This window comes from Petaurus breviceps, unplaced genomic scaffold (genome assembly GCF_028583685.1).
Source record: "Petaurus breviceps papuanus isolate PSGF00001 unplaced genomic scaffold, PetGlider_PUasm1.0 118, whole genome shotgun sequence".
NCBI classification, from domain to species: Eukaryota; Metazoa; Chordata; class Mammalia; order Diprotodontia; family Petauridae; genus Petaurus; species Petaurus breviceps.
This window is the reverse complement of record NW_027185616.1, coordinates 8,339,532-8,363,754: the sequence shown is the minus strand read 5'-3', so window position 1 is coordinate 8,363,754 and position 24,223 is coordinate 8,339,532. Positions and strand designations below refer to the sequence as shown.

The 24,223-nt window shown below is 43.6% G+C and overlaps 1 protein-coding gene across 2 annotated transcripts in view; it reads right to left on the bottom strand.

Moving 5' to 3' along the window:
- Window positions 1–1,104: 1,104 nt before the first annotated feature.
- The window catches only part of CIITA (class II major histocompatibility complex transactivator), an 81,072-nt gene continuing 57,953 nt past the window's right edge, over window positions 1,105–24,223 (bottom strand). For both annotated transcript variants that reach the window (XM_069085879.1, XM_069085882.1), the window contains exons 6-19: window positions 23,445–23,504; window positions 19,465–19,614; window positions 18,709–18,840; window positions 17,933–18,076; window positions 14,934–16,593; window positions 13,415–13,573; window positions 12,207–12,278; window positions 10,317–10,397; window positions 6,720–6,812; window positions 6,396–6,482; window positions 5,385–5,468; window positions 4,137–4,220; window positions 3,361–3,460; window positions 1,105–2,889 (exon numbers count right to left, since the gene is read on the bottom strand). In XM_069085879.1, coding sequence (XP_068941980.1) covers window positions 3,385–3,460; window positions 4,137–4,220; window positions 5,385–5,468; window positions 6,396–6,482; window positions 6,720–6,812; window positions 10,317–10,397; window positions 12,207–12,278; window positions 13,415–13,573; window positions 14,934–16,593; window positions 17,933–18,076; window positions 18,709–18,840; window positions 19,465–19,614; window positions 23,445–23,504 — 2,882 coding nt within the window. In that variant the 3' untranslated portion in view covers window positions 1,105–2,889; window positions 3,361–3,384. The remainder of the gene's footprint in view (window positions 2,890–3,360; window positions 3,461–4,136; window positions 4,221–5,384; window positions 5,469–6,395; window positions 6,483–6,719; window positions 6,813–10,316; window positions 10,398–12,206; window positions 12,279–13,414; window positions 13,574–14,933; window positions 16,594–17,932; window positions 18,077–18,708; window positions 18,841–19,464; window positions 19,615–23,444; window positions 23,505–24,223) is intronic.

Genomic DNA, 24,223 nt, shown 5'->3' with positions numbered 1-24,223 from the left:
ACTCCATGCTCTGTCTGGCTTTCTCCCTACCCTCCTCACCAAACTGCTTACTTATCATTTCATTGTCAATCCAGTTGTAAAGGATTTAACAAACTCTCCTAAATTGGGATGTTAATGACCAGTAACAGCTTAATTCTTTATAATTAATTTTAATTTTTGAATTAATTAAATCAATTTCAAATTCCAATAACAGCTTCTTTCTGGGGATATTTGCATTTTAATTGGGAACAGTGCCTTAACTGGAAGGAATGACTCTCTGGCTCTCTGATTCAGATGTTAGCTAAATGCCTAAAAAGACCTTCTGGAATCCTTGGAGTCAAAACATGTCAATGGCTACCTCCCTTTATTGACAATGAATATGTGTCAGGCTGGCCCTAAAGATGGAATTTATGGGGACCAGTGTTCTCGAAAATCTAGGCATTCCCAGGGACTCCATTCCCTTGACAAGATGTCTCACTCGAACAATGCCCTAACTTTTGACTCAGTCCTAGTTACTGAAAATCTACCCCACTACAGTATAGTGCTCACAGGACTATCTCATAAGGAAGCGGCATCTTTTTCACACTTCTTTGAATAACCAGAGAGAAGAAAAAGATGTTTTTCAGAGAATAGGGATGGAAATTCAGGCTTTTCCTTTTCCCATCGATATTTACTCACTTTCCTCTAGAAATGTCACCTTTTCAACCCCCATGTTGACAGTCACAGGTCATCAATTGTTTGAGCTTGGAGGTTCTGCCCATTGGTTAGATGCCTGATGGCAGACTAGGCCAGACTAGACTTCCTCTTTAAGGAGAAAACTTGAAGAAAAGGAAGTTCAGGAACCTGTTTCAACTCAGAATTACTGCCCGAATGGGCTTGGGCTTTGAATCATACCACCATTCTTTTTAGAAGGTCCATCAGCCAGTTACATATCTATCTATCTATCTGTCTATCTATCTATTTATCTACCTAGATATAGATAGATGTAGATATATAGATATACAAACAATGTGTGTATATGTATGTATATGTGAGTGCTATCTCTATATCCATATTTATCTGTAATGATGACTGCTGTGCAAAGCAGACCAGGAAATGGAGAAAAATAGCAAAATCCAGAGAACCTTATGCTAGTAAGTTTCTGTCATGTGTTAAAATTTTTAGAAATTTATTGATATATTTTGTTTTTACATCAGTCATTTTGAGGTAGACCTCTCCTTTACTCTTTCCCCACACTCTTCTTTTCCACATGAGTCTTCCCCTTGTAATAAAAAAAAAGTTAAGCAAAACCAACTGACACAGAGATCAAGTCTGTAAGCAAATGCACCTTCCACACCTATAGTCTCCCACCTTTTAATGAAAGGAGAGAGGCACATTTTCTTATTTCTTTTCTGGGTCCAAGATTCGTCATTATTATCACACAGCATTCAGTTTCATTTTATTATTCTTTTCCTTTATTGTAGTACTGTATATTGTTTTCTTGCTTATGTCTATTTCATTGTGCTTCAGTTCTTATGTTTTCCCCTATTTCTCATATTCATCATTTCTTTTTCATAGTATTCTATTACACTCACATATCAGAACTGATCTAGCCATTCCCCAGTTGATTAGACTGAGATGGCTGCACAGAAACCAAGATGGCAGCCAAGTTATTCTATCAGTATGGATTTAGGTTCCTGAGCTGAAGTCCTGATGAGTGGATAGGGCCTGAGAATCCCAAAAAGGCTCCTGGGCCTAAGACCTATCAGAAAGACATTTTGTTTTCAGTGTAGATGTAGTTTACTCTCAGAGCAGCTTCAGTGTCCCCATGGCACAGAGAGAATGGCATTCTCTCTTGCCAACTTATCACTTGGCATGGGAAAAGTCAGCCCTAGATTAGCATCCAGTCCAGCAATGTTAAAGAAGAAATCAGACACAACCACCACACTCTCTTTTCCTTGGGGATCCCCACCTCCGTCAGTTTGGGCAATGGAAATATGTGAGGGCGATGCTTGCCCAAGCATTCGTCAAAGAGCTGGTAGAAGAATTAGGAATTTCCTTTCTTTCAGGTCAGAAAAAAAGATTTTCACTTCTCCATTCAGGTGTGTCAGATGACACTCAGCTGCTTATCTTGTGAGGCACCATGAAAAATGCACTTTCTTACTTGACCCTACAACCTCATCCCTAAGAATCCCCTCTATCCCTCCTTGCTCTAGTCATCCTGAGATGAGATCCTCATTTCCCACCTCCATCCTTCCATTCCTGTGCTTCCTTCCATATTGAAAAAAAAAGTAGATTTTGTTACAAGCGAAATACTATCCTGCCATCCCCACCTTTAACCCAACCCCCAATTAGTGTAAAATTTACCCAGGGCAACTACTACTAATGCTACCTATAATGTTTCATTGCTTAAGTGTTTCTTGGTTATCCCAGCATTATCTTCCAGTACTCTGTCTTGAAACTCTTCAGCTAGGAAGTCAGTGCAAAATGATGTGTCCAACAGCCAAAGTGCAGTCACCACAGGGCAGCCAGCTTCTCTGCATCTTTGACATCCAAATCCACAGTTTCCTCTTAAGCTCTGCCATTTGAGGTTGGAAGCAGGCAGGAAATGCCACTTTCTCTCATTTCCCTCCTCTGCCAGCCAGGGCAGTGAAGGGAAAGAGGAACTGCTGCCACATTTAGTCTACCTTCCAGACCAAATGAATGCATCAGAGAGAGTCAGGAGCTGTGTTTCACCATCATCCTGATGCAAGCCGAGAGGTCTTATGTTGGCAGGAGGTCAGGAGGAATACTGACCAGTCTGAGATGCCTGGATACAAACCAAGGTGGTAGCCAGGTTAGACTCTTCCAGCAGAGATTTGGGTCCCTGAGCTGAAGGGCTGATGGACGGACGAAGCCTGAGAATCCCAGAAAGGCTTCTGGACTTAGGACCTATCAGCAAAAGGAAAAGACCACTTTGAGAAGTAAGCAGACTGAGGGAAGATGGCTAGAGAATCTGGGGTGAAGGGAAGGAGGGTATCTACAGGGGTCAGATGTAAGAGATCTGAGGAGTGCACTTGTTAAGGCTACTCCATCGAAGGTCAGGACATGAATGAACTGGCTTAAATGTCAGCACCAGCCATTTATAGATGACAGACAGAACTAATATTAAGGTACTGAGAGGCTAAGTGATTTGCCAATGGTGACTCAGGTGGTATAGACTTGAATGTAAATCTCCATGTTCTGTGTTTCTTCAAAATTGCCTAGGAAAACAATTTTGAGCCTGATATTCCTACTTCCTCTTTCTCTCCACTGTGGAATCAAAATGGACTCAAACCTCCCCCGCCCACAAAACCCCTCTGACCATTGGATACCACAATTCTCTCCTTCACCTTAATGTCCACTAAATATTTCCCCAATTACCTTTTTTGAACAGTCAATATGATGTTACCGCAAGCTTATTCGGGAGTCCAGCTGTTGTAGATGTTCCTGAACCCCATAAGGAATGGTGGGGTTCCACATCCTGAAAAGGGAAGACAGGAGAAAAGGATTAGAAAAAGAGAAGAGGAATACAGCCCATGGCACTATCAGATTCTTGCTTTCTGTGTCATCTCTCAGACACAAGTAAGGAGAACGGAAGCATCCCACCTTCCTAATTGGCAGTCTCCTGATGTAATGCCAATAAGTACTAGACTAGGTCGTGCAGTGGATAGAGTCGAGGATTTGGAGTCTAGAAGAACTGAGTTCAAATCAGGCAATTACTAGTTATATGACCCTGGGCAAGTTACCTGACCCCTGGTTGCCTCAGTTGCCTCAGCTGTAAAATGGGGATAATACTATGCAGGTTATTGTGAAGCATTAACATATGTAGAGGACTTTGCAAATCTTAAAGGCAATGTATGCTAGCTATTATTATTATCATTCCTGTTAGAAATGAAGAGACTTAGACTCTAAGCTCAGCTATGTGACTAGCTGTGGCCTTGGACCAGTTAGTTCACCTCTATGAGCCTTAGTTTCATCACCTGTAAAATGGTGATAATAATTCTTATTATTACCTACCTCACTGGGTTATTGGAATGCTCATATGAGATTATATATAGATGAGTATTTTTAAAAGATAGTATATAAATGCTACCTAGTTTAGGGGATCATTAGCTCTCTCACATATAGCATCCAGACCTCAGGCTGTCAGGACTTACGCCAATGTCTCAATATGTGGACATTTCTTCAGACTGGCTGTGAGCTGCTGGGCTCCTGCCCTTGTGAACTTATTGTACTGGACACTGTAGAGAAAAATCCATTGGTTGTTGTTAGTCTGGGAGGCTGAGTGTTATGATGGCAAAGAATATGACCCTGGATCTTGGATCTGAGCCCAGGGAGCAGCTATCTCAGCAAGGCCCTACTTTCTATGAGTAGGGAACAGCTCTTACAGAAGTAAGAAATGGCCACCAACTCATCCTCCCACACTATGGCACCCTTTACAATGTATATTGAGAGTCAGTTCTCTTTCTTAATAAATCTAACAGCAGCATGAAACAATGAATTTGGAGTCAGGGGGTTTAGATTTGAATCCCATCTCTGTCACTTCTAACCCTTGTGAAGCTGAGAAAGTTGCTTCTTTAATCTGCAGGTTAGTCATCTTTCAAATGAAAGGGTTGGACTAGATTATGTATACAACCCTTTCAGCTCTAAATCAAAGATATAATCATGCCAGATTTACTGAAATGCAAATCCTCACATTATGGAAGCTCAAGGGCCAACCTATGATCCAAGGGAGGCAGAATTCTGGGCTAGGGGCCTCACATAAGTTTGGGTGCCTGGAGTCTAAATGCTAATTGCCCCATATCCATGGTATATCAGAGGGATGCTCAGGGTAGGACTCTGCCCACAACAGGGGAGCTGGCATTATTTTTACTTTCCTGGGGACAGGAAGTAGCAGTGGCCCTACTGCCTATACACTATGGCCATATATGCCTAGCCTCCAAGGGATCTGTCCAGCCTCCTCTGGGGAAGGTGGGCCCTTTCAACCTCTGCCTCTAGTACCCCAAACTGGCACTCCTTTAATTCCAGCACCCCAGGAGTCCCTGGACATTATGCACTTCTTGCTGCCTAATAAAACTCTGCATTTATTGGTCAGTAGGTGGTATGGGGCTTCGTTGAGAGCCCTTTTGCTCCCTTCCCATACTGGGGACAAAAAAGATTTTGGGATCTGGGCAGATAATCCCTAAGGGGCTTATATCTATAGCTCCTCTGTCTCCTTTGGAAGCTTCCTCTCTGAGAGCTGAGGCTCCCTGAAGACTCTACAGCACAGACAGGCCCTCTGCAAAGTGTCTATAGGAGATGCTTCAGGTTGCATAAACCAGCCCTCCAAAACCTCTCATCTTAGACTTCCCCCCACCCTTCCCAATCTTACCCCTGTCCAATCCCCCAGCACCTCCCAGACTCACTCCAGCACCCTCAGGGACACCATGTCAGGAAGCACGTTAGCAAGATTCTCGGCTCCAGTATCACAGATGCAGTTGTTGTACAGGCTGCCAAAAACAGAGGGGGAGGAGGAATCATTAGGTGCTTAGGACCTGGGGTGTGGAGGAGGGAACCTCTAATTCTATCTCACTGTGCCTTACTATCATATTGATCACCATTGCTGGGAGAAAAGAAAAACATGTTGTCTCTTCAGTCACTGGGGTAGCCCAACACCCTATAATGTGGGTAGAGTCAGTGTCATTAGGAATGATTTTTCATACCATCAGAGTTATTAACAATAGCTACACAGTCATTATAGAATATTGCTTTAACAAGATGAGCATTACTAGTCATGCTGTCTTAAACACTGTGCCCACTACTATTAACATCAATCATCACTACTGTGTGGGAGGTATTATTCATATATACAGTGGTGAAACTATCCAAGGTTATACTTGCAGCAGGAAGAATTTTGGTAAGACTTAAAGAATTTCCAGCATTAAAGGTTGGAAAATACTAGAAGAAGTAGTAAGGAACCACAGGATCTTCTCTGATGGGTTAGAAAGAGAGGGAGAGAGAGAGAGACAGAGAGAGAGACAGAGAAAGAGAGAGAGACAGAGAGAGAGAGAGAGAGAGAGAGACAGAGAGAGAGAGAGAGACAGAGAGAGACAGAGAGAGAGAGACAGAGACAGAGACAGAGAGAGACAGAGAAGAGAGAGAGAGACAGAGACAGAGAGACAGAGACAGAGAGAGACAGAGACAGAGACAGAGACAGAGAGAGAGAGAGACAGAGAGAGAGAGACAGAGAGAGAGAGATCTCCATTTGTCTGGGGGATATTTAAATCTTATTCTCCCAAATAAGACTCCCTGTAAGGCCAGTGGACTTTGGAATTTTTAGAGCCCCCAGTGTGCCAAGTTGCTGCCATGGTAGAGAGCTCTCTGTACCCAAACCATTATTTTTTTCCAATTTTTTTCAGGAAGAGCCCCTCACTCACCTCAGTGTAACAAGTGATGTTGCCAGAGATGGCAGAGCCTTGGCCAACTCCATGGCTCCCACATCAGTGATGCTGTTCTGAGACAAGCTGGGGGAAACATAGAATGGGGGAGGATGATGGATAGGAAGGAGAGGGTAGGACAGGCATATTGGTCAGTGTGATTCTTGTTTCTGGGGAGATTTGGAATAGCCCAAATTGATTCTCTATCCCCTTTAAGCCTCCTTCCAGCCCTCCACCCTACCAACATGGCTTTCTGCTTTAAATTTTGGACTACCCGAGGTTAGGGATAGAGACAGAATGAAAAGAGCCCGATTTGGCACTTACTTCAGGGTTTCCAAAGCCTTTAGCTCTGGAAGGATGGCAGAGAGCTGAGATACACCTTTGTCCCCAATCTTGTTCTGACTCAGGGTGTCCAGGCTATAAGAATGAACCAAGCACAAAAACCATCAACTTGACTGTGAGAGGAGACTTTCTGGCCCCAGGTTTCACTCTCTCCCTTGCCTAGACCAAGAGGAGAAAGGAGGAAATTTCCTTCTTATAAATCATCATTCCCTGAAGACTGATAACGTTGCCCCTCTACTGCTTCTGATACATTCTGCATACACAGCTGGGTTAAAGAGCACTGAAAGCTTGCTCAAGAATACAAGGATAAATATGGCAATTGATAACGGTAACATAGTAGAAAGAATACAAATCTGGGTGACAGGAAAACTGATTTGATTTCTGTTTCTTCCTGTCACTAATTAACTGGATGACCTTGGGCAAGTAACTTAACTTTTCTGAGCCTCTGTTTATGTACTTTATGAAACAGGACAATAATATGTGCCCTGCCTACCTCATAAGCATACTACAAAGACCAAATGTGCCCAGATATTTGATTCTTGTCTAATTTTTAAAAATTACCATAAAAGAGGCAACCTAATGAATAGAGAGCTTTGCCTCAGAGGCAGGAAGATCTGGGTTCAAGTTCTACTTATGACCCTCTCTAACTGGGTGACCCTGGATAAGTTACATGACTGTCCAATGTCTCAAGGCTATCCTCTAAGACTAAAAAATGTAGGCTAGTCTGCATTGGTAGAGTGAAATTCCCACATCTAGTCCAGAGAGAGAGAGAGAGAGACAGAGACAGAGAGAGAGAGACAGAGACAGAGAGACAGAGAGAGAGAGAGAGACAGAGAGAGAGACAGAGACAGAGAGAGACAGAGACAGAGACAGAGAGACAGAGAGAGAGACAGAGATAGAGAGACAGAGACAGAGAGACGGACAAACAGAAACAGAGACAGAGGGAGACAGAAAGAGAAATGAACACACACAGAGACAGAGACACAGGCACAGAGAGACAGAGGAAAGATAAAGAGAGAAAGAACAAGAAGGAGAGAGAAAGGGAGATAAAGATTATATATTTGAAAGTACTTTGAAATATAAATGTATCTCCATACATTCAAGAGGTAGTATGACTAAAACTCTTTCATGTAGCTTCACCTGATGACTTTCACTACCCTGAGGAACCAGACAAAAAGAAAGGGAGAAAGGGAAATAGGAAACCTCTCTTCAGAAAAGACACAGGATCAGAATTTCAGAATTTTGGGTAGTTAAAATCCCAAGACAGAGAGGAACCAGAGAGCCCCTCTAATGGTCTTTACTAGAACCAACAAAGCTCCCAGGAGCAGAATTTTGAGTCATTAGGATGGTAAATAGGCACCAGGCTGGCTTTGGTTGAATTCCTTCCTCAGGCAGAGTCAAAAACAGAAGAGAACTGCAAGCCAGTCCCAATCCAAACTGGAGGTCATAGGCTCATAATGCTAAAGGAGACTGTTGAGAATCACTGTTACCATTTAGAAATGGGAAAACTCAGATCAAGGTAGGTTAAGAGATTTGCTTGAGGTGATTCAGCTAGTAGGTGGAACATCTGGGATTCAAACTCTAGTCAAGCCTTATGAGTCTAAGTTCAACATTCTTTCCACTGCCAAGTTGACAGGACTATAGCAATCCATGCACCATGGATTACCTCCTTGTAGTTCTGGCTGGGAGGTAGGAAAATCATCTGGTCCTAGATTTCGAGGTAGAAGGGATATTAAAGGACATCTAGTTTGACTCCCTCATCTAATAGAAGAAGAAACTGAGTTCTAGAGGATTTTAGACCTGCCCAAAGTCATAAAAATAGAAAGCTGAAGAGCTAGGATTTGGACCCAGGTCCTCTGACTCCAGACTCAGAATATTTTCCCCCTACATTAGGGGATTTAGGGGCTGAGTAAAGGGTGTGGAAGAGTGGTTGTTTGACTAGAACAGCCAGGAGGCCAGTGTCACGGGACTGAGGATTATGTGCTGGACAATAAGGTACACGAGGAATAGAAAGGTAGCAGAGGGGTGTTAGGAAGGGCTTTGAATGCCAAACAGAACATTTTGTATTTGCTCCTAGAAACAATAGGAAGCCCCTGGATGGACTGGGTGGAGGCGGCAGGGGGAGTGAAGCGATTGCACCTGAGTTTTAAGAAAATCACTTAAGTGGTTCAATGGAGAATTGATTGCAGTGGGGAAAGACTTCAGGCAGCTGGACCCACTAACCCGCTACAGCAATAATCCAGGCAGGAGGCAATGAGGGGCCCATCCTAGAGAAGGGGGCATATGTGAGAGATGTTGCAAAGGTGAAATGGGCAGTCCTTGGCAGCAGATTGGATATGGGGAGGAGGTGAGAGATAGTGAGGAATCCAGGATGACTCCTAGGTTGTGAGCCTGAGGGAACAGGAAGATGGTAGGAGGTGTGTGTGCGGGGGTGTGGGAGCACAGTTTAGGGGGAAAGATGAGTTCAGTTTTGGACATGTGGGTTTAAGCTGTCTACAGGACTTCCTGAAAGGCAGTTGGAAATACAAGATTGGAGATCAGCAGAGAGACTGGGGTAGGAAAGGTAGATTTGAGAATCGTCAGCATAGAGATGGTAATTAAATCCACGGGAGCTGATGACAACACCAAGTGAAGAGAAGAGGGGCCAGGACAGAAAAGTGAGGGACACCTAGGGTTAGAAGCCACGATCTGGAGGAGGATCCAGAAAAGGAGACAGAACAGGAGCAGTCATACAGGTAGGAGGGGAACCAGGAGAGAGTGGTGTCCCAAAAACCTAGAGAAAACAGAATATCAAGGAGAAGAGAGTGATCAACAGTGACAAAGGCTGCAGAGAAGTCAAGGAGGATGAAGATTGAGAAAAGGCCACTGGATTAGGCAAGGACGAGATCATTACTGACTCTGGAGAGGGCAGTTTTGGTGGAATGCTAAGGTGGGAAGTCAGATTGCAAGGGATTAAGAAGAGAGTGAGAGGAAAGAAAGTGGAGGCACCTACTGTAGAAAACCTTTTCAAAGCCCAAAAGAGATATAGAAGGATAGTTATTAGGGATAGAAGGGTCAAGTGAGGGTTTTTTCAGGATAGGGAAACATGGACAAGTTTGTAGGCAATAGGAAATGTACCAGTATAGAGGGAAAAAATGTTTCCTTGGACCCCACTTTTCCCAAGCAGTTGACGTGTTTGATGGTTGTCAGTCTAATTTTTTTTTTTCCAATTCCCCAGGCCTGAGTGTGTATCAAAATTACATGATTACTTTACTGGAAATCAGCATAAAATTGGAGCTCCACAAGGGGGCAACAGTAGCTTAGAGAGTTGAAGTCACTTGCTTCAAGATTTAATAGGAATCAAGTTAGTTGAGGAGCCTCAGATGCAGTCCCCTGTCTGGTCTCTGGTCCCAAACCAGACCATGGTGGTTTTTCTCAGTATTATTCTCCCACAACAGGATTATTGTTCATAAATTCTCCTCCTCCTCCTCCTCTTCCTCCCACTCTTCCCCACAATGGGGCTACTGTTCATCAATTCCTCCTCCTCCTCTTATTATTATTATTAGTAGTAAAGCAAGAATGGGGGCAGAACATACTTACTCCAAGTGCTGAAGGGATGAAAAAGCTGCAAGTATCTTAACCAATTTCGGAAAACCCTGGGGACCCAACACTGGGCCAAGTCTGGAAGGAAACAGCTTAGGTGAGTTCCCAAAAGAATTAGTAGTGAGTGTAGGGACCAGAGAGTTGACCTTCAAAGGTCAAGAAGACCTGTTTTCAAGTATGGCCTCTGACACACTGGCTATGGGAAGTCACTCAATTTCTCAGCGCTCTAGGCAGTACTCTAAGACTGCAGAGAAAATACCGACAGAATAAAACAGAAATATTTTCTGTGATGTGATAGACATCCCCACTTACCCTCTGCTCTACATACTTTCACCTTGCTCTGGTCTCATCTGCCAGTGACCCTGAGTCCTCCCTGCTTCCACGAGATTTCTATCTGAGACACCTGGAGACACCTCCGATGGACTAGACCACAGGCACAGTAACTATGGACTCCGTTGCCTTCTCTCCAATGGGATAGAACAACATTATAGAGTCCCTAACACTTCCATACCACAGGGACCATAGGCCATATTTACATAGCATTTAAAAAGTCTCCAAAATGTCTATCTCATGGCAACTGAGTGAGATTACTTAAGTAACTTGTTAAACATGTTAATTTCCTTATCTGTAAAATGATGAACATGGGGCTCACTTAAGTGAAGGGTCTCACCCACGATTGGAAAGCTAAGAATGTCAAAAAGTGGGGCTTGAACCCAGGTCTCTTGACTACAGGTCGTAGAATCATAGGAAAGAGGGTACGGCTAGGTGGTGCAGTGAATAGAGTACTGGCCCTGGAGTCAGGAGTTCAAATCCGCCCTCAGACACTTAACACAAAAACTAGTCATATGACCTTGGGCAAGTCATTTATCCCCAACTGCCCTCAAAAAAAAAGGCAAAAAAAAAAAGAATCATAGTAAGGAGCAGAAAGGAACCTTAGAGGTCATGGACTCTCATGCCCTCATTTTTACAGGTAAGGAAACTGAGGCCCAGAGAGATTAAAGTGGCTTGTCCAGACCTAGTACCTTTTTTAAAATGTCTGATGTTCACTGTGGGAACTTTGCCTTTCAAATGTGAGAATCTGCAAATATCCTCTTCCCCTTTATTTAGCTTTTATGAAGAAACTGAGTCCCCACCCCCTTGGTCTTCTTTCTCTCATGTCCCACCTAGGGCTTTCTATTTTTCCCAGGACCCTGCATTTTGCATTCTTGGTCTGGCATCTGCTGCTCATCTGAAATGAGTGAGACATTTTGAGAGTAGCAATCTTTTTATGCTTAAAATAATTTTCAAAAGAAGAGGCCCTTAGTGTTTTTTTTCTCATGAATTTCCTCTTTTCTGTAATAATTTTAGTCTTGCACTAACTGTACCTTGTCTTCACCCCTTCCTCCCCCAAACAGGAGTTTTTTGTCTTTTAGATGGAGAAGGAAATTACCTTAACACTTCAATAGATGGTGTCAATAATATAATATGGGACCCATCTCAGTCCCGCAGAGGCATTTTCCCTTAAAGAAGCTCAGGGACAATCTCATATAGTCCTTTTTTTCTTAGGCAAAATCTCCTGAGCACTGTTTCCTGTTTTCCCAGGAGTTCGTAGGCAGTCATAATTTAAGTCATTTGGAATAGTTGGATAGAACATGTGCTGTGGTCGCTAAATAACCAGAAAAACTCAGAAATTGAATATGTTCTTAACCATTAATTAATTAAAATCTTAACCATTAATCTTAGCCAGCTTTGTTACAAATGAATTAGTCAAAAGAGGAAATCCAGAGATGACGTGGTAGGCACACTGTGGATCCCCCTCACTGAGAGTTCAAAGTTCAGGCCCTGCTTCTCTCGGATGGGCATATACACAGGAGGCTGCAGACCCAGAGACAATCAGATGTTACTCACGCAAACTCAAGCTTCTTCAGGTCTCTGATGGAAGGAAGAGGGGCACAGGTTTCTACAGGGGCATTTTCTGAGCTACGAAGAATATGACAAGAGTGATGTTACAACCCCAGGGTTGATCTTAGGAGCATAGTATCCTGTCTAGTAAACTGGACGATTTGAAAGTAACTTCCCATTTTTGCCACTTTTGATTTTCTACATCTGTAGCTAACATTTCATTGTTTGAGATTCCACGGGGGGAAAAGAGTGCTAAATTCTTATTAAAATACATCTCTTTCCATGGGGGTAATACACCAAGTCATTCACTAGTACCGCTTAGCTTATCATATAGCTTTGTATAAGAAGGAATGAGATTTAGGATTTAGATAGAATTGTTTTGAGGGGGAAGAAAGAGAGAATAAGGGAAGGGTTTTGGTTCTGAGCCTTACCAAGGTGAACTGCTACAGTATAGGGAAATCTGGGGCTAGGATGAGAGTATTCATTGACTGGGTGGTTATCATCAGTAACATGAAAGGGTAAAGAGGTGAAGAAATCATTCAGATAAACTTTGCCTTTAAATTTTGCCAGGCTGACTTTGCCCAGAAATATTTCTCATTGGAGAAATCAAAATCAGGACATGTTTCTCATTTATTGTTGCTATTTTAAAGGAAGTAGATTACAGGATTTTCACACTTCTCTAGATAGGTCGTTTTCTAAAATTTGACAGAAAAGTAATTTGACAGGCATGTGTATGTTATCCGTGGAGTGGCCAGAAGGGGGCATTGTGTATTTATCTAAACTAGAGAGAGAATGAGAAAGGGAGAATTTGGTTGTCGGATTTCTTATGGTACTCAGTGGTCTTCACCAGGAGTGGGGACCCAGTGAAGTCTGGATTCAGTCAAGGGGCTGCACTTGAGGACACAGAGAGCCTCGAGGCCACAGGTTCCCCACCCTTGGACTCCTGACACTCTTCCAGTCTCCTCTGTAAGGTTTCTGCTTTTCTCTCCTGTTGATTCTGACTTGTCTCTATGAGATCCCACTTTTTGGAGGTCAGTAACTAGGCAAGATCTCATCTTCTTCTTCGTCTCTCTAGTTGGCTCTTTTTCCAGCGGCAAAGCTGTTTTCCCCCAAATGAACCCTCTAGCCTGTCCCTAACCCACCCTTCTCCAAGGCCCTTTTCTCCTTCCCACCAAGAGCTATCAAAGTACTATGCTAGTGAGTAAGTCACTTACCTTTGGATATGCACCAGGCTACAAAGGTCCTCCACATCCTTCATGGACTTGACCTTGAAAGGATCAATGATGAACTTCTCAGTGGATCTTCGGAGGAGTTCATATTCCCCACTCTGCCGAAGGGATCCCCACAGCCACACTGTGTCACTCAGAGATGCCCTGTGGATGGAAGTCCTCAGATCCAGAGATCTAGGAACTTCCCACAGGGAACAAATCCCTAGAGTGGACCCTAGGTTCCCAAAGTAGGCAGGTCCCAACCCAGGAGGAGAACAATTCACTGCAAGAAACTGTCAGCCTATCCAAATCTCAACCATTCTCTAGAATTCAACTGTTCTAGGAAGTCCTTGATTACTCTAGTCCTCATGAATCTCTCCTGACTCCACAGCAGTTATTTTGGTATTTATCATATATTAGAGTGGTATTATTATTTCATGGTTGCATATGTATCCTGTCTTCCCAACATTATTCGATTTTGGGAGGCAAGGATTTTGTATCTTCCATAGCACTGTGCCATCAATGCTTAATAAAAACTCATGTAACGAATTATTGGAGTGTATAAATGAACCAAAGGAACTCCATATCAAAGAAAATGTTTCTGGGACCCTATAAAAAACTGTGGTATACAGGAGCTAATGCCTTCCTGTGCCAGGCACTAGTCTAACTGATCCTGAAAACTATATTTAACTACTTTAAACCTGTCTGGCTATGCCCAGGGAAAACTTATTATTGATTGAAAAGGAAGATACCAGAATTTGCAGTCCGTACTTCTCACAGAACATACAAGACATTGCATGTATGTATGAGGATCTGAGATTTTGTAGTCATGACCTTAAATGCTATGTAATTTAAAAAAAATCTTGTTAACCAAGGTGTGACTGGTTAACTTAATAGATTTGAGGATGGTGTCCGTGAGTTCGAAGTTTCGCTCTCCATGATGGTGAATTTTGCACTGTTCAGTGTTCGCAGGTTACATCTCCCACTATAGCCAGGCACTTGAAAAGTGTGGTCATAATGAGAATCAGGTGAGAGACGGAGAAACAAGAAGGTGACATTATTTTATGGCTGCTTTGGATTGTGGGAGAAAGTATGGCACAGAGGAAAGAACTGGGAAGCAGAGAGCCTAGCTTCTGATCCTACAATTCTTCCACAAACTAGCCGTAGGATTTTCAGCATATCCTGGACCTTCATTTCCTAATCTATAAAATGGGAGGACTGAACTAACTGACCTAAATTTAAGGCCTTGTCTAGCTCAGACTCTGTGTCTGTCTGTCTGTCTGTATGTGTTGCATTGGGGTGCCAAGATGAGAGTTTTGAATAAAGATACTGTACAATGTAGCATGAGACAGGGGACTCACTTTTCTGTCCCTGTATTTCCATGCCATCCTAGAATATTCTCTAAGAATATGGGGGGCAGGGTGTTTAGGGGGAGGAGGTATGGCAAGGAAGGTGGTGGACACCTGACTTCTTATTGCTTCTCAGGTCCTCTCCCATTCAGCCCTTGCCCTGCCCATGGCCTCACCTGAAGCAGGTGACACAGCCAAGTTGGACAAGGATCCCTAGCCCACGCAGGTCAATGGAGGTGTTCCTGAGATCCAGGGAGAAGTCTTTGCCAGCTGCTTTTAGGGCCTCACCCAAAACGTGCACGTCTGGTGGGGCCAGGCGTACTCCCCAGAAGGAAAGGCAGGAGGGTAGTCCAGCAGTTACATGCTGCCATAGTCGGCTATCCGTCGCCTCATGGGCACAATGCAGCAGTTCAAGGAGCTTCCCAGGCCCCAGTGTCCCAGGCTGTAGTCGGGTCAGATATTTCAAGAGTACCTTCTGCCTCTTGCATACAAGCCCAATCTGCTTAACCCCACCAAGGGATCCAAGGCAGGAGGACAGGGGTTGGAAAAGAAGCCCAGTCAGGAAGTGGGGTACCCTCTCCAGCCAGTTGTCATAGGGTTTCTTCTTTCTGGGGGTCAGGGCTAGGTATCTGGGGAGCTCTTTGTCTCTTACTTCCTCACTAAGTGACAGCCTCAAAGCTCCCAGGAAGTTCTGCAGGAGAAAGGTAGAGAAGACCATCTCGGGTTCCCTGGCTGTTGGGAGTGGCCAGACAAAGTCCCCCAAAATGGCGAATTCCTTCACTTCTGCAGAGGGGAACTGGTCCTCTCTCAGGACATTGCAATGTCTCTGGCCCAATTCCCATGCCAGCTCTGCCAAGCCTGCCAGGCAGTTCCTGGGCCAGGTTTCAGATGGCCCCTTTTCCCTAGCTCTCATTACTGAGCAGAGGAGGCTGACAAAGAGGCCTGTGAGTGTGGAGGGAAGTTGGGCTGAAGCCTTTGTGGCCAGGATCTTCTCACAAAGCTGGCAGAGGGAGAGGCACACAGCAGGGCTGTAGCAGTGACTGAGCAGGTAGGGCTGGGCCCGCACGAGCTTCAAGGCCTCATCCCTGTCTGATGGTGAACCCTGGAAATACTTTTCAAAGTAGGACTCCACCTGCTCAGGAGAGAAGCCCTGTACCTCCAGAAGGCTGTCTACCTTGGCCAAGTATTGGATAAACCTTCCCTTTGGCCTTGCTGTGATCAGCAGAGTGCAGCCCCTCAGAAGCTTCCTTTGGAAGAGGCCAGCCAGCAGCCCTTTGATAGGCTGTGACTCCCCAGGAGAAGGTCTGGCTGGACAATTCAGAAAGCCATCTTGGCCCTCCAGCTCTTCAAAGGAGTCCAGAATGATCAGAGTGTGATTTGGGTGCTTCAAAATGTATTTGAAGACTTCCTCATTCTCTTCCAGTGGGTGATGACAGAGTCTGAAAAACAGATCCTTCAAACAGTAGTCATTTCCTGGCAAGTTCAGGCTGCGGCATTTGTAGTGAAAGACAAATTCATACTGGGGAAGCTGGCCCTGGGCCCAGTTCCTACAGACCTCCTGGGTCCAGGTGCTTTTGCCCAGACCAGCCTTGCCCAATACTGCAATTACCCGTGTCTCCCTCTTCTGCCCTCTGGTGCTGGCAAACACCTCTCTCCATCCTACACGAGCCTTCTGTCTCTCTGTCCAATCCTGGATCACCAATTCCTTCTCCAGACACTTGCTATTTTTCTCCACCTGGGTTCTTGTGAGATCTAGATCAATGTAATGGTTGTTGGGACCTTCTGGAACATCTGCATAAGCCTTGTGCAGAGCACGACAGAACTGTTCCACAGACTCTGCAAAAGCCAAAAGGGGAGTTGGTAACCCAGTCATCCAAATGGCTCCCCCACACTGCTATCTCATTTTAAGTAACTCCATAGCTACCCCTCGACCACCAGAGCAGGCTTGTTCTTGACCTTCCTCTTTACCTAGAGATAAAGCCTTCCCTGATTCCTCCAGCCCATCTTTCCCTTTTCTTAAGTCTTACTGTTTCTGTCATACAATTTAGCACTTGACTTCATAGTATCTTGTGTTCTCTAGTGTTTTAGGTATGGAGCCTTGACTTCCCAATTAGATTATAGGATCGTGGGACTCAGAGAAGGAAAAGTAATAGGATCTTAGATTTATGATCTACAAAGGAAGGAACTTTAGAGGTCATCTGGTACAAACCCCTCATTTTACAAATGAAGAAACTGAGGCCCAGAGAGATTAAATGCAAGGGTATGCTGGTAAGCGTTTAACAACTGTGTCTCCAGGGGAAAAAATATACCCTTTAAAATTTAATCTTCATTGTTAACATTTTGTCCATCACTTTTAAAAGTCTAGACCAGTAGTGTTTAAACTCAAATAGAAATGGAGCCCGGTAGGCTGCCGTTGACTTAAATTAACATTAACACAAATTAACATCATCTAGGCTGTATTGTATTTTTATTTTGTCAATCATTTTCTAATTACATTTTAGTCTGGTTCAACCACAATTATGAGGCCAGCAGACCTCTACTCTACCAGGGCTTTTTCTGCTTGTGACCCTTTTCCCCAAATGTCGGTGTGGCATGGCCTGAGGCGTACAGGGCAAAGTGCACATAATCTGTGTTCAGAACCAAGGCTGCAGTGAAGTTGCAGGATGTAACATGGGCAAGTGCTGCCAGAAACACCTTGGATTTATTGTGCATTTGATTTGGATTAATTTTTGGTTTTTGCATTTTCAGAAACCTTTTTACCATTGCCAAATTTTTCACATCCCCATATGGGGTCTCGAGCCACAGTTTAAGAAGCCCTGCTGTTGGACAACCAATAAAACAATAAATCAATTCCAGATTTGTAACCTTGGTTGGTTTCTGAGATGTCAAAGGTGGCACTGAGGATTTAACAATTGGCTGGCTGGAGCTGGCTACTGCACACCCGTGCAAATTACTCACCCAAGGTGAACTAAAAAGTAGCAGAAATAGTATACTGGTAATGCAAAGACAAAAAGGAAACCATTCTTTTAACTCAATAGAGTCAGTTACATTCTATTGAGTTAAAAAGACAAGGCCAAGACATGAAGAGTGCTACCTTTCCATTCCTTCCAAATCCTATTATCCAAGGGGCCAAATATGCCCGTTGGTTGGTACATTGTATCCCCCAGATACATACCTGTTTTTCCATCTTGTGAGGTTAGGGCTGAGGCCTCAGGCATGTTAGGCATATCTGCTGTTGATGGAGTAAAAGGACTGGTGGAGCCATGCCTGTCAGGGGATGCTGGTAGGCTCTGTATGATGGCATCACCCCCTGATGAAGCTGGTGAATCAGAAGTGTTCTTAAGTGAGCCAGCTGGAAGAACCTGAAACACTGAGGCTAACAATGGCTTTACCCCCCACATACCCTACTTTGGGCTATAAGGCTTTAGGGAATTATGGAAAGTAGAAAGAGATTTTTAAAAATTCTTCATTACAATAATCCTTTATTCTCATAGAATTTTACTTTCCATATCACTTCCTCTCCCCTAACCAAACTGTTCAAATTATTCAGCGTTTCCATTCATCTCATCCAACTGAAGCTGGCAATGATTAGTTCCCTCATTTTTCAGTTAGAGGAAACAAGGACTCAAGAAAGCAGCTAATTATCACAGAGGGGGAAAGTCAGATGTCTCTAATCACAATCTAAACCTCTTCCTATTAGATTATACTTTTTCTGTTGCCTCATTTCCTCATTTTTGTTTTTAGAGATTTTTTTTGTTTGGGAAGGGGGCGGATATTGATTAGAGAGGAAAATGAGGAGTCCTAGAAAAACAAAAAAGGCTTTACTACACAGACAAGTGTCCTGGGAGGTGAAGATAGAAGTAAAGAGAGAAGTACCTCATTTTTCATCCAGGCTGAGTTGCCCAATGCTGGTGTGATTGAAACTGGGGTTGGCCTCTGTGATATGCTTACCTGGGTATAAGAAGATGTTGGAGACCCCATTTTCCACTGTGAAGTGGAAGACACCTTGGGGCAGAGTAGGGAAGGTGGGGATAAGTTGGATGGGTCCCCCATTGAAGTTCAGACAGGCAAGAACAGGACTGGCTGAGGACAATAAAGAAGACAGGGTAAACAGAATTTTCAGGGACTCAACAGCCTTGGAGGTGAATTCCCTAGTCCTGAGGGGATTCCCAAATGGTTTTCAAAGGACTACATTTCCTAGAGAGTGTTGACTTGCTTAGGGCTATAAACTTTATTCTAAGACCTGCTTTCAGTGTCCCCAACAATTCTCCTGTAGGAGGAAGAAATTGGGCAGAGGTTTTAGGCTGAAAGCATAAGAGGGAGTTTGGAATTAGATCATGAGGCAGTAGGTAGTAGTATGTAGGAGAAGGCTGTATTTGGAGTCAGAGGACTTAGATTTGACTTCTAATTCTCTGTTATTCACTAGTTATGTGACATTGGGTAAGACATTTTCTCTTTCTGGGCCTCAGTTTCCTTAGCTGCAATATGAAGAGTCTGGACTAGGTGACCCAAAGTCACATAGGTAGTATGACCTCCGATTCCAAATCTAGCACTCTTTCTAAAACTTCTTCTCAAGAAATTCCTTTCATCTCTCATTTCTAATCTCTCAGTCCCAAAGGCCAAGCTGCTAATCAGAAACTATAACCCCAGAACTCTCTAACTATGGTCAACATAAGCACAACACTTTCCCCAAATCCCCTCACTTACTAGGTACCAGGAAGGTTTCTTCCATGGAGGGCAGGCTGGGTTTGGCAACCTGGCCTGGGGGAGGAGACAGAGAGCCCTTTGGGGTCAAGTTGTTGCTGGAAGACACTGTCACTGAATTGCTGGTTACCAATGGAATAGCTGGGGACGCCTCTGTGAAGAAAGAAAAAGCCATATTTCATGAAGGCTAGGCTCCTCCATCCCACCCCAATCCAAGGTAGCTTGTCAAAACTGGGATGTAAACATCCAGGAAACAAGACAATAATTTGCCTGGCGTAGTTCAGGTATAGATGAAGAACAATAGTCAGTGAGTGGAAAGTCATGGGCCTTCCTCTTCCATCCCTAACAAGTCTCTTTTGATTTATTCATCTGTAGCCCTGGCCCCTCAAGTGGGCTTCCTTGAGAGGGCTGAGTAGGAGTTGGGGGTGGTTGTCACTCACTTGCCACTCACCACATCTTTAGGTGGCCCTTAGGGGAATTCCTCCTTAGAGAGCATAATAATCACTTAAAGGTACAGTCTATTCTATGGTAACTTGTACCTGGTCAAATGTTTCTTTGTCTGTGCCCTTCTATCCACTTCCCAGCTACACATCCTAACTCTCCCATTAGATCTCCAGAAGATGGAGTCTGTCTCCTCCTCCTTCAGACTTAGGAGAACCTTCACGCCTTGCTCCTTCATTATTGTGCAGTCCTTCCTCATATATCACAAAGATGCTGATGGGGGAGGTAGATAATAGGGAGGTCTCAATCAACATTGTTGATGAACAGACCAAGGGGTCCGTTGGGGAGGGGTCACATTGACTCTAGGAAGTGTTGATCTGAAGAAATGGATACCTTTCATTTCTTAGGATCTAAAGTTATCCAATCCCCTCACACTACCCCTACCTGCCAGGGCCAGTCTGATAGCAGCCTAAATTCCCTTTCTTTCTAATAGTCACCTGGGATGGAGTGGGAACATCTCAGTTCAGATAAGGGCAATGGATCTAATATCAAGAGGTTCTACTTTCCCTTCCCTTACAGACTTCCTCTTTTGTCCATCCAATCTGATGCTGCACCCCTTCCCTCCAGTCCTCACCTAGAACTCCCTCCTTGTCTGAGTTAATCTGTTCAGCTTGGAACTGGAGCTGAGCTTGATGGGATAGTGAATGAGCGTAAACTTTCCTGATTTATGATATCTAGTTGGTCCCAGACAATGTTTCACATCCATTCACTCCAGACATCTTAGGACGTGTGCCCTGAAGCCTGAAGTCCTTCTCATTTCAGCTCCTTCTCCTTTCCACCTCTTGCTACTAAGATTGTTTCAGGGAAGGACATAACAATTGACTGCCCTATGGCTCTATCTAGTAAGCTCCTTTCCCTGGGCACTCTTCTTCTATATGTGTTATTTCCCCCTTACTAAAGTATAAACTGCTTGAGGGCAGGGACTCAGGCATGCAGTAGTTGTTTAGTCAATACTTATTCATTTATACAAGCATGCATTCAGATTGGACTCCAAAGAGGGACCAGATCATGAACTAAGACTCTATCCCAGCCTCCATTGATGGAATCCTAATAAAGCAGCCCCCAGCCCCAATATTCCAACTTCCTTATAGGCCCTGCTGCACAGCAGGCCCACTGCCCATACCCAGCCACTTACTGCCTGTCTACTCAATATCCTACCTTCTTCAGATATGCCTTACTGCTCACTAGAACAATAGGTGTGTTCATGAACTCCTGTTTCTCAAAGAAATATCAGGCATGTCCATGTGATAGGATCCCAGCCACTGCCTCTAACTAGCCACTGCCCCCAGACCCATTCCTCATATTTCCCACAGAAACAGCAGGTGTGTCCATGTGCTCAACCACAATCACATCCATCTAGGCTCAGACAGGACCGCAATACTCAGCCAATCAGAAAACAGCACCACCAGGATGCCCAAGCAGGATGTGGACCCCAAACAACAGAAGGGGCTTCCCCTAATAGTAAAGAACTGACCTAAAGTGAATTTATGATGTAGAGAGGCTTATTATAATATCATTATCATACATACATATCCACCCAAATGGATTTTTCTGGTTGCATTGTGGGTAATTGCATCACAGTTCCACTGTGGCTGGGACCCCTCCTCCATTGCCTAATCGCTTAACAAATCCCTCCTGCCTTTTTAATATCCACAATTTCTGCTATGTAATTGCATCTTTACCCTATAAAAATCTATCTTGCTTTCTCTGAAATTGCCGGTTCCTCTTGGAACTTCATGAGACGTGTCAATTTCTTTTTTTCTTTTTTTTTAAGCAATCAGGGTTAAGTAACTTGCTCAAGGTTACACGGCCAGTTATTTCTGGGTGTGGTGCTGAGTGTCTGAGCCCAGGATTTGATCTCCAGGTCGTTCTGACACTGGAGCCAGTGCTCTTACTCGCTGTGCTACCTGGCCGCCCTGAGAGGTGTCAATTTCAACAAATGGCTGTACTTGGATTAGAGGTGGTCTGATTCTGAATTCTTTGAGGCAGATCCACCACAACACATCACAAAATCGAAACAGTTTTTGGCGTCCCTGGGTGGGCAGAGTGTAAACTCCAACATCTATGACCCTTGTTTTCTATAAAAGTTCCAATTTAAGAGCTGGTCAGTTGTACTACGAACATTATCTCCAGCTGCTTTGGAAGAGTTTAGGGTTCAGTGTGTATAAAGACATCAAGCTCCTTAAGGTAGAAACTCTAAGAAAAAATGGGTAGGCAAGGAGAAGCATGGGGCAATGATATTCCATACTCCCTAAACCCTCTGTTACCTTCTCACAGTGTGCTGCTGTGGAGGAGGAGCCTTGTGTGACATATCTGAAGACTGATGTTTTGGCAGGGGGGGAACACGTAGGTGAATGAACACTTTATTAGGGTTTTATTTACTGAGGGTAGAAATGATAATAATACTTCCATTTCTATAGTACTTTATTTCCTACATAATTGTTCAGTATCAATAGGGTCTTTCTTCTGCTCAAGTAGCTGATGGAAATACTATCTGTAGATACCAAAGATAATCCTTCCCAAAGCAATGGCCCCTGTGCCCTATTTGCAATAATAATAATAATAATAATAATAATAATAATAATAATAATAATAATCCCTTATATTTGCACGGTGATTTATGGTTTACAATGTTGTTTCACATATTTTATCCCATTTCATTCTCTTTGGAGGAATTATGAAAGACTCAGCTTTGAGTCCTCTGACTTGCCTCTGCCATACACTGGCTGCATGCTTCTGAGTAAGATGATTAATCTCTCATTTGCCCTTTTGGCAACTCACTAAGACCTTAATTTTCAGAATAGGTACTGACCTGCATGGAGGAAGGGAATTTCCTCCTCTGGGAATTCCCTATACCAAATGAAACCACAGGTCTGGTGCCTGTACCTATCCTATCCTTGATTCTTTCAAATGATGCTGTGAAGAAAGGCAGGTGTTATCATCTCCATTTTTAAAATGAGGAAGCAGGCTCAGAGTGGTTGTTTTATCCAAGGTTACGCAGCTAAGGTTTTCATCTGCAAAATTGGGAAGCTGAATTAGATGATTTCTAAGGTCCTGTCGATCTCAAATATTAAACAAAAGAGAGTTCAGAATTGTCTGTGAGCTTTGATTACTGACGAAGATAGAGGGAGGGTACAAAGGAGGATGGAGCACTAGATCCCCAGATATACAGGAAAGAGCAGAGATCACCAGGAACAGAGCTACTGTCAAACCACTGCTAACCATATGTGGGCAAAAGGAAAGAACCTATTTCTCCCATCCCCTCATTCAGAAATCCCAATCTCACTCCTTTGGACTGTTACCTGTCCTTCAAATCACATTATACAGTCCCTTGTCCCCCTGTTCAGAGTAATATATAATTGAATGATCACATCATTAGATAATAGCATCATAGATAGATTTGTGCTATAAACTTAAACAAGAAGGTTGAGTTTGAAATGACTAACCTAACTCAAAGTCTGAGTTAGGGATTCTATGCTCACCTGGCTTTCTGCGTTTGGCCTCCCAACTGTCTGACTGAGGCTCAGGATTATCCAGAAACACTGTAGAGAAAAAACCATCTTGGAATGAGTGTTCACTGTAAGCTTTGAGTGGGATGGAGTTAGGCCCATTTGTTTGAAAGAAACCATGAGTCTGTAAAGTCTCCACATAGAAGAGAGGATCCATTTTCCTTGGGACTCACTAGGGCCATTTTCAGCATCTCTACTGGTGCTCATCTTGCCCCTTTCTTCTTCCTTCTACCTCAACTACTGATGTAGTTCCAGAATTACTGGGGTTCTGTGAATGTGTTTTAAGTCCCACATTTTGAATGTGGTTCATTTTGAGAAGGCAATCAAGAGACAGCTCCAATGGTTCCCCCTTCCATGGTTTCCCTTGGAAAATGAAGGCTGATATCTCCAAGCCAATAAAGCATATTAGCATGCCCCGAATTTAATGATGACCCATACCCACTCCCATCCTGCTTGACAGCAGAAAGCTCAAGAAGTTCCTAATGATAACTTGTCATCATAACTGGGGAACTGCCCTGTGATTGGAGATATGGCATGGGACCAATTTAGCATGAAGGCATGGGACCAAAAGATGATGAAACCAGAGCTGGAAGACCTCCACAATCAGGTACCAAGTACTAACGAGAATGTCTAAAGACACAAAGTTGGGTAAGTAAACTTGGTGCCACCCCATCTTATTTTCAAGGATTAAGCATCCATTTTAGATTTCTTTCTTTCTTTCTTTCTTTCTTTCTTTCTTTCTTTCTTTCTTT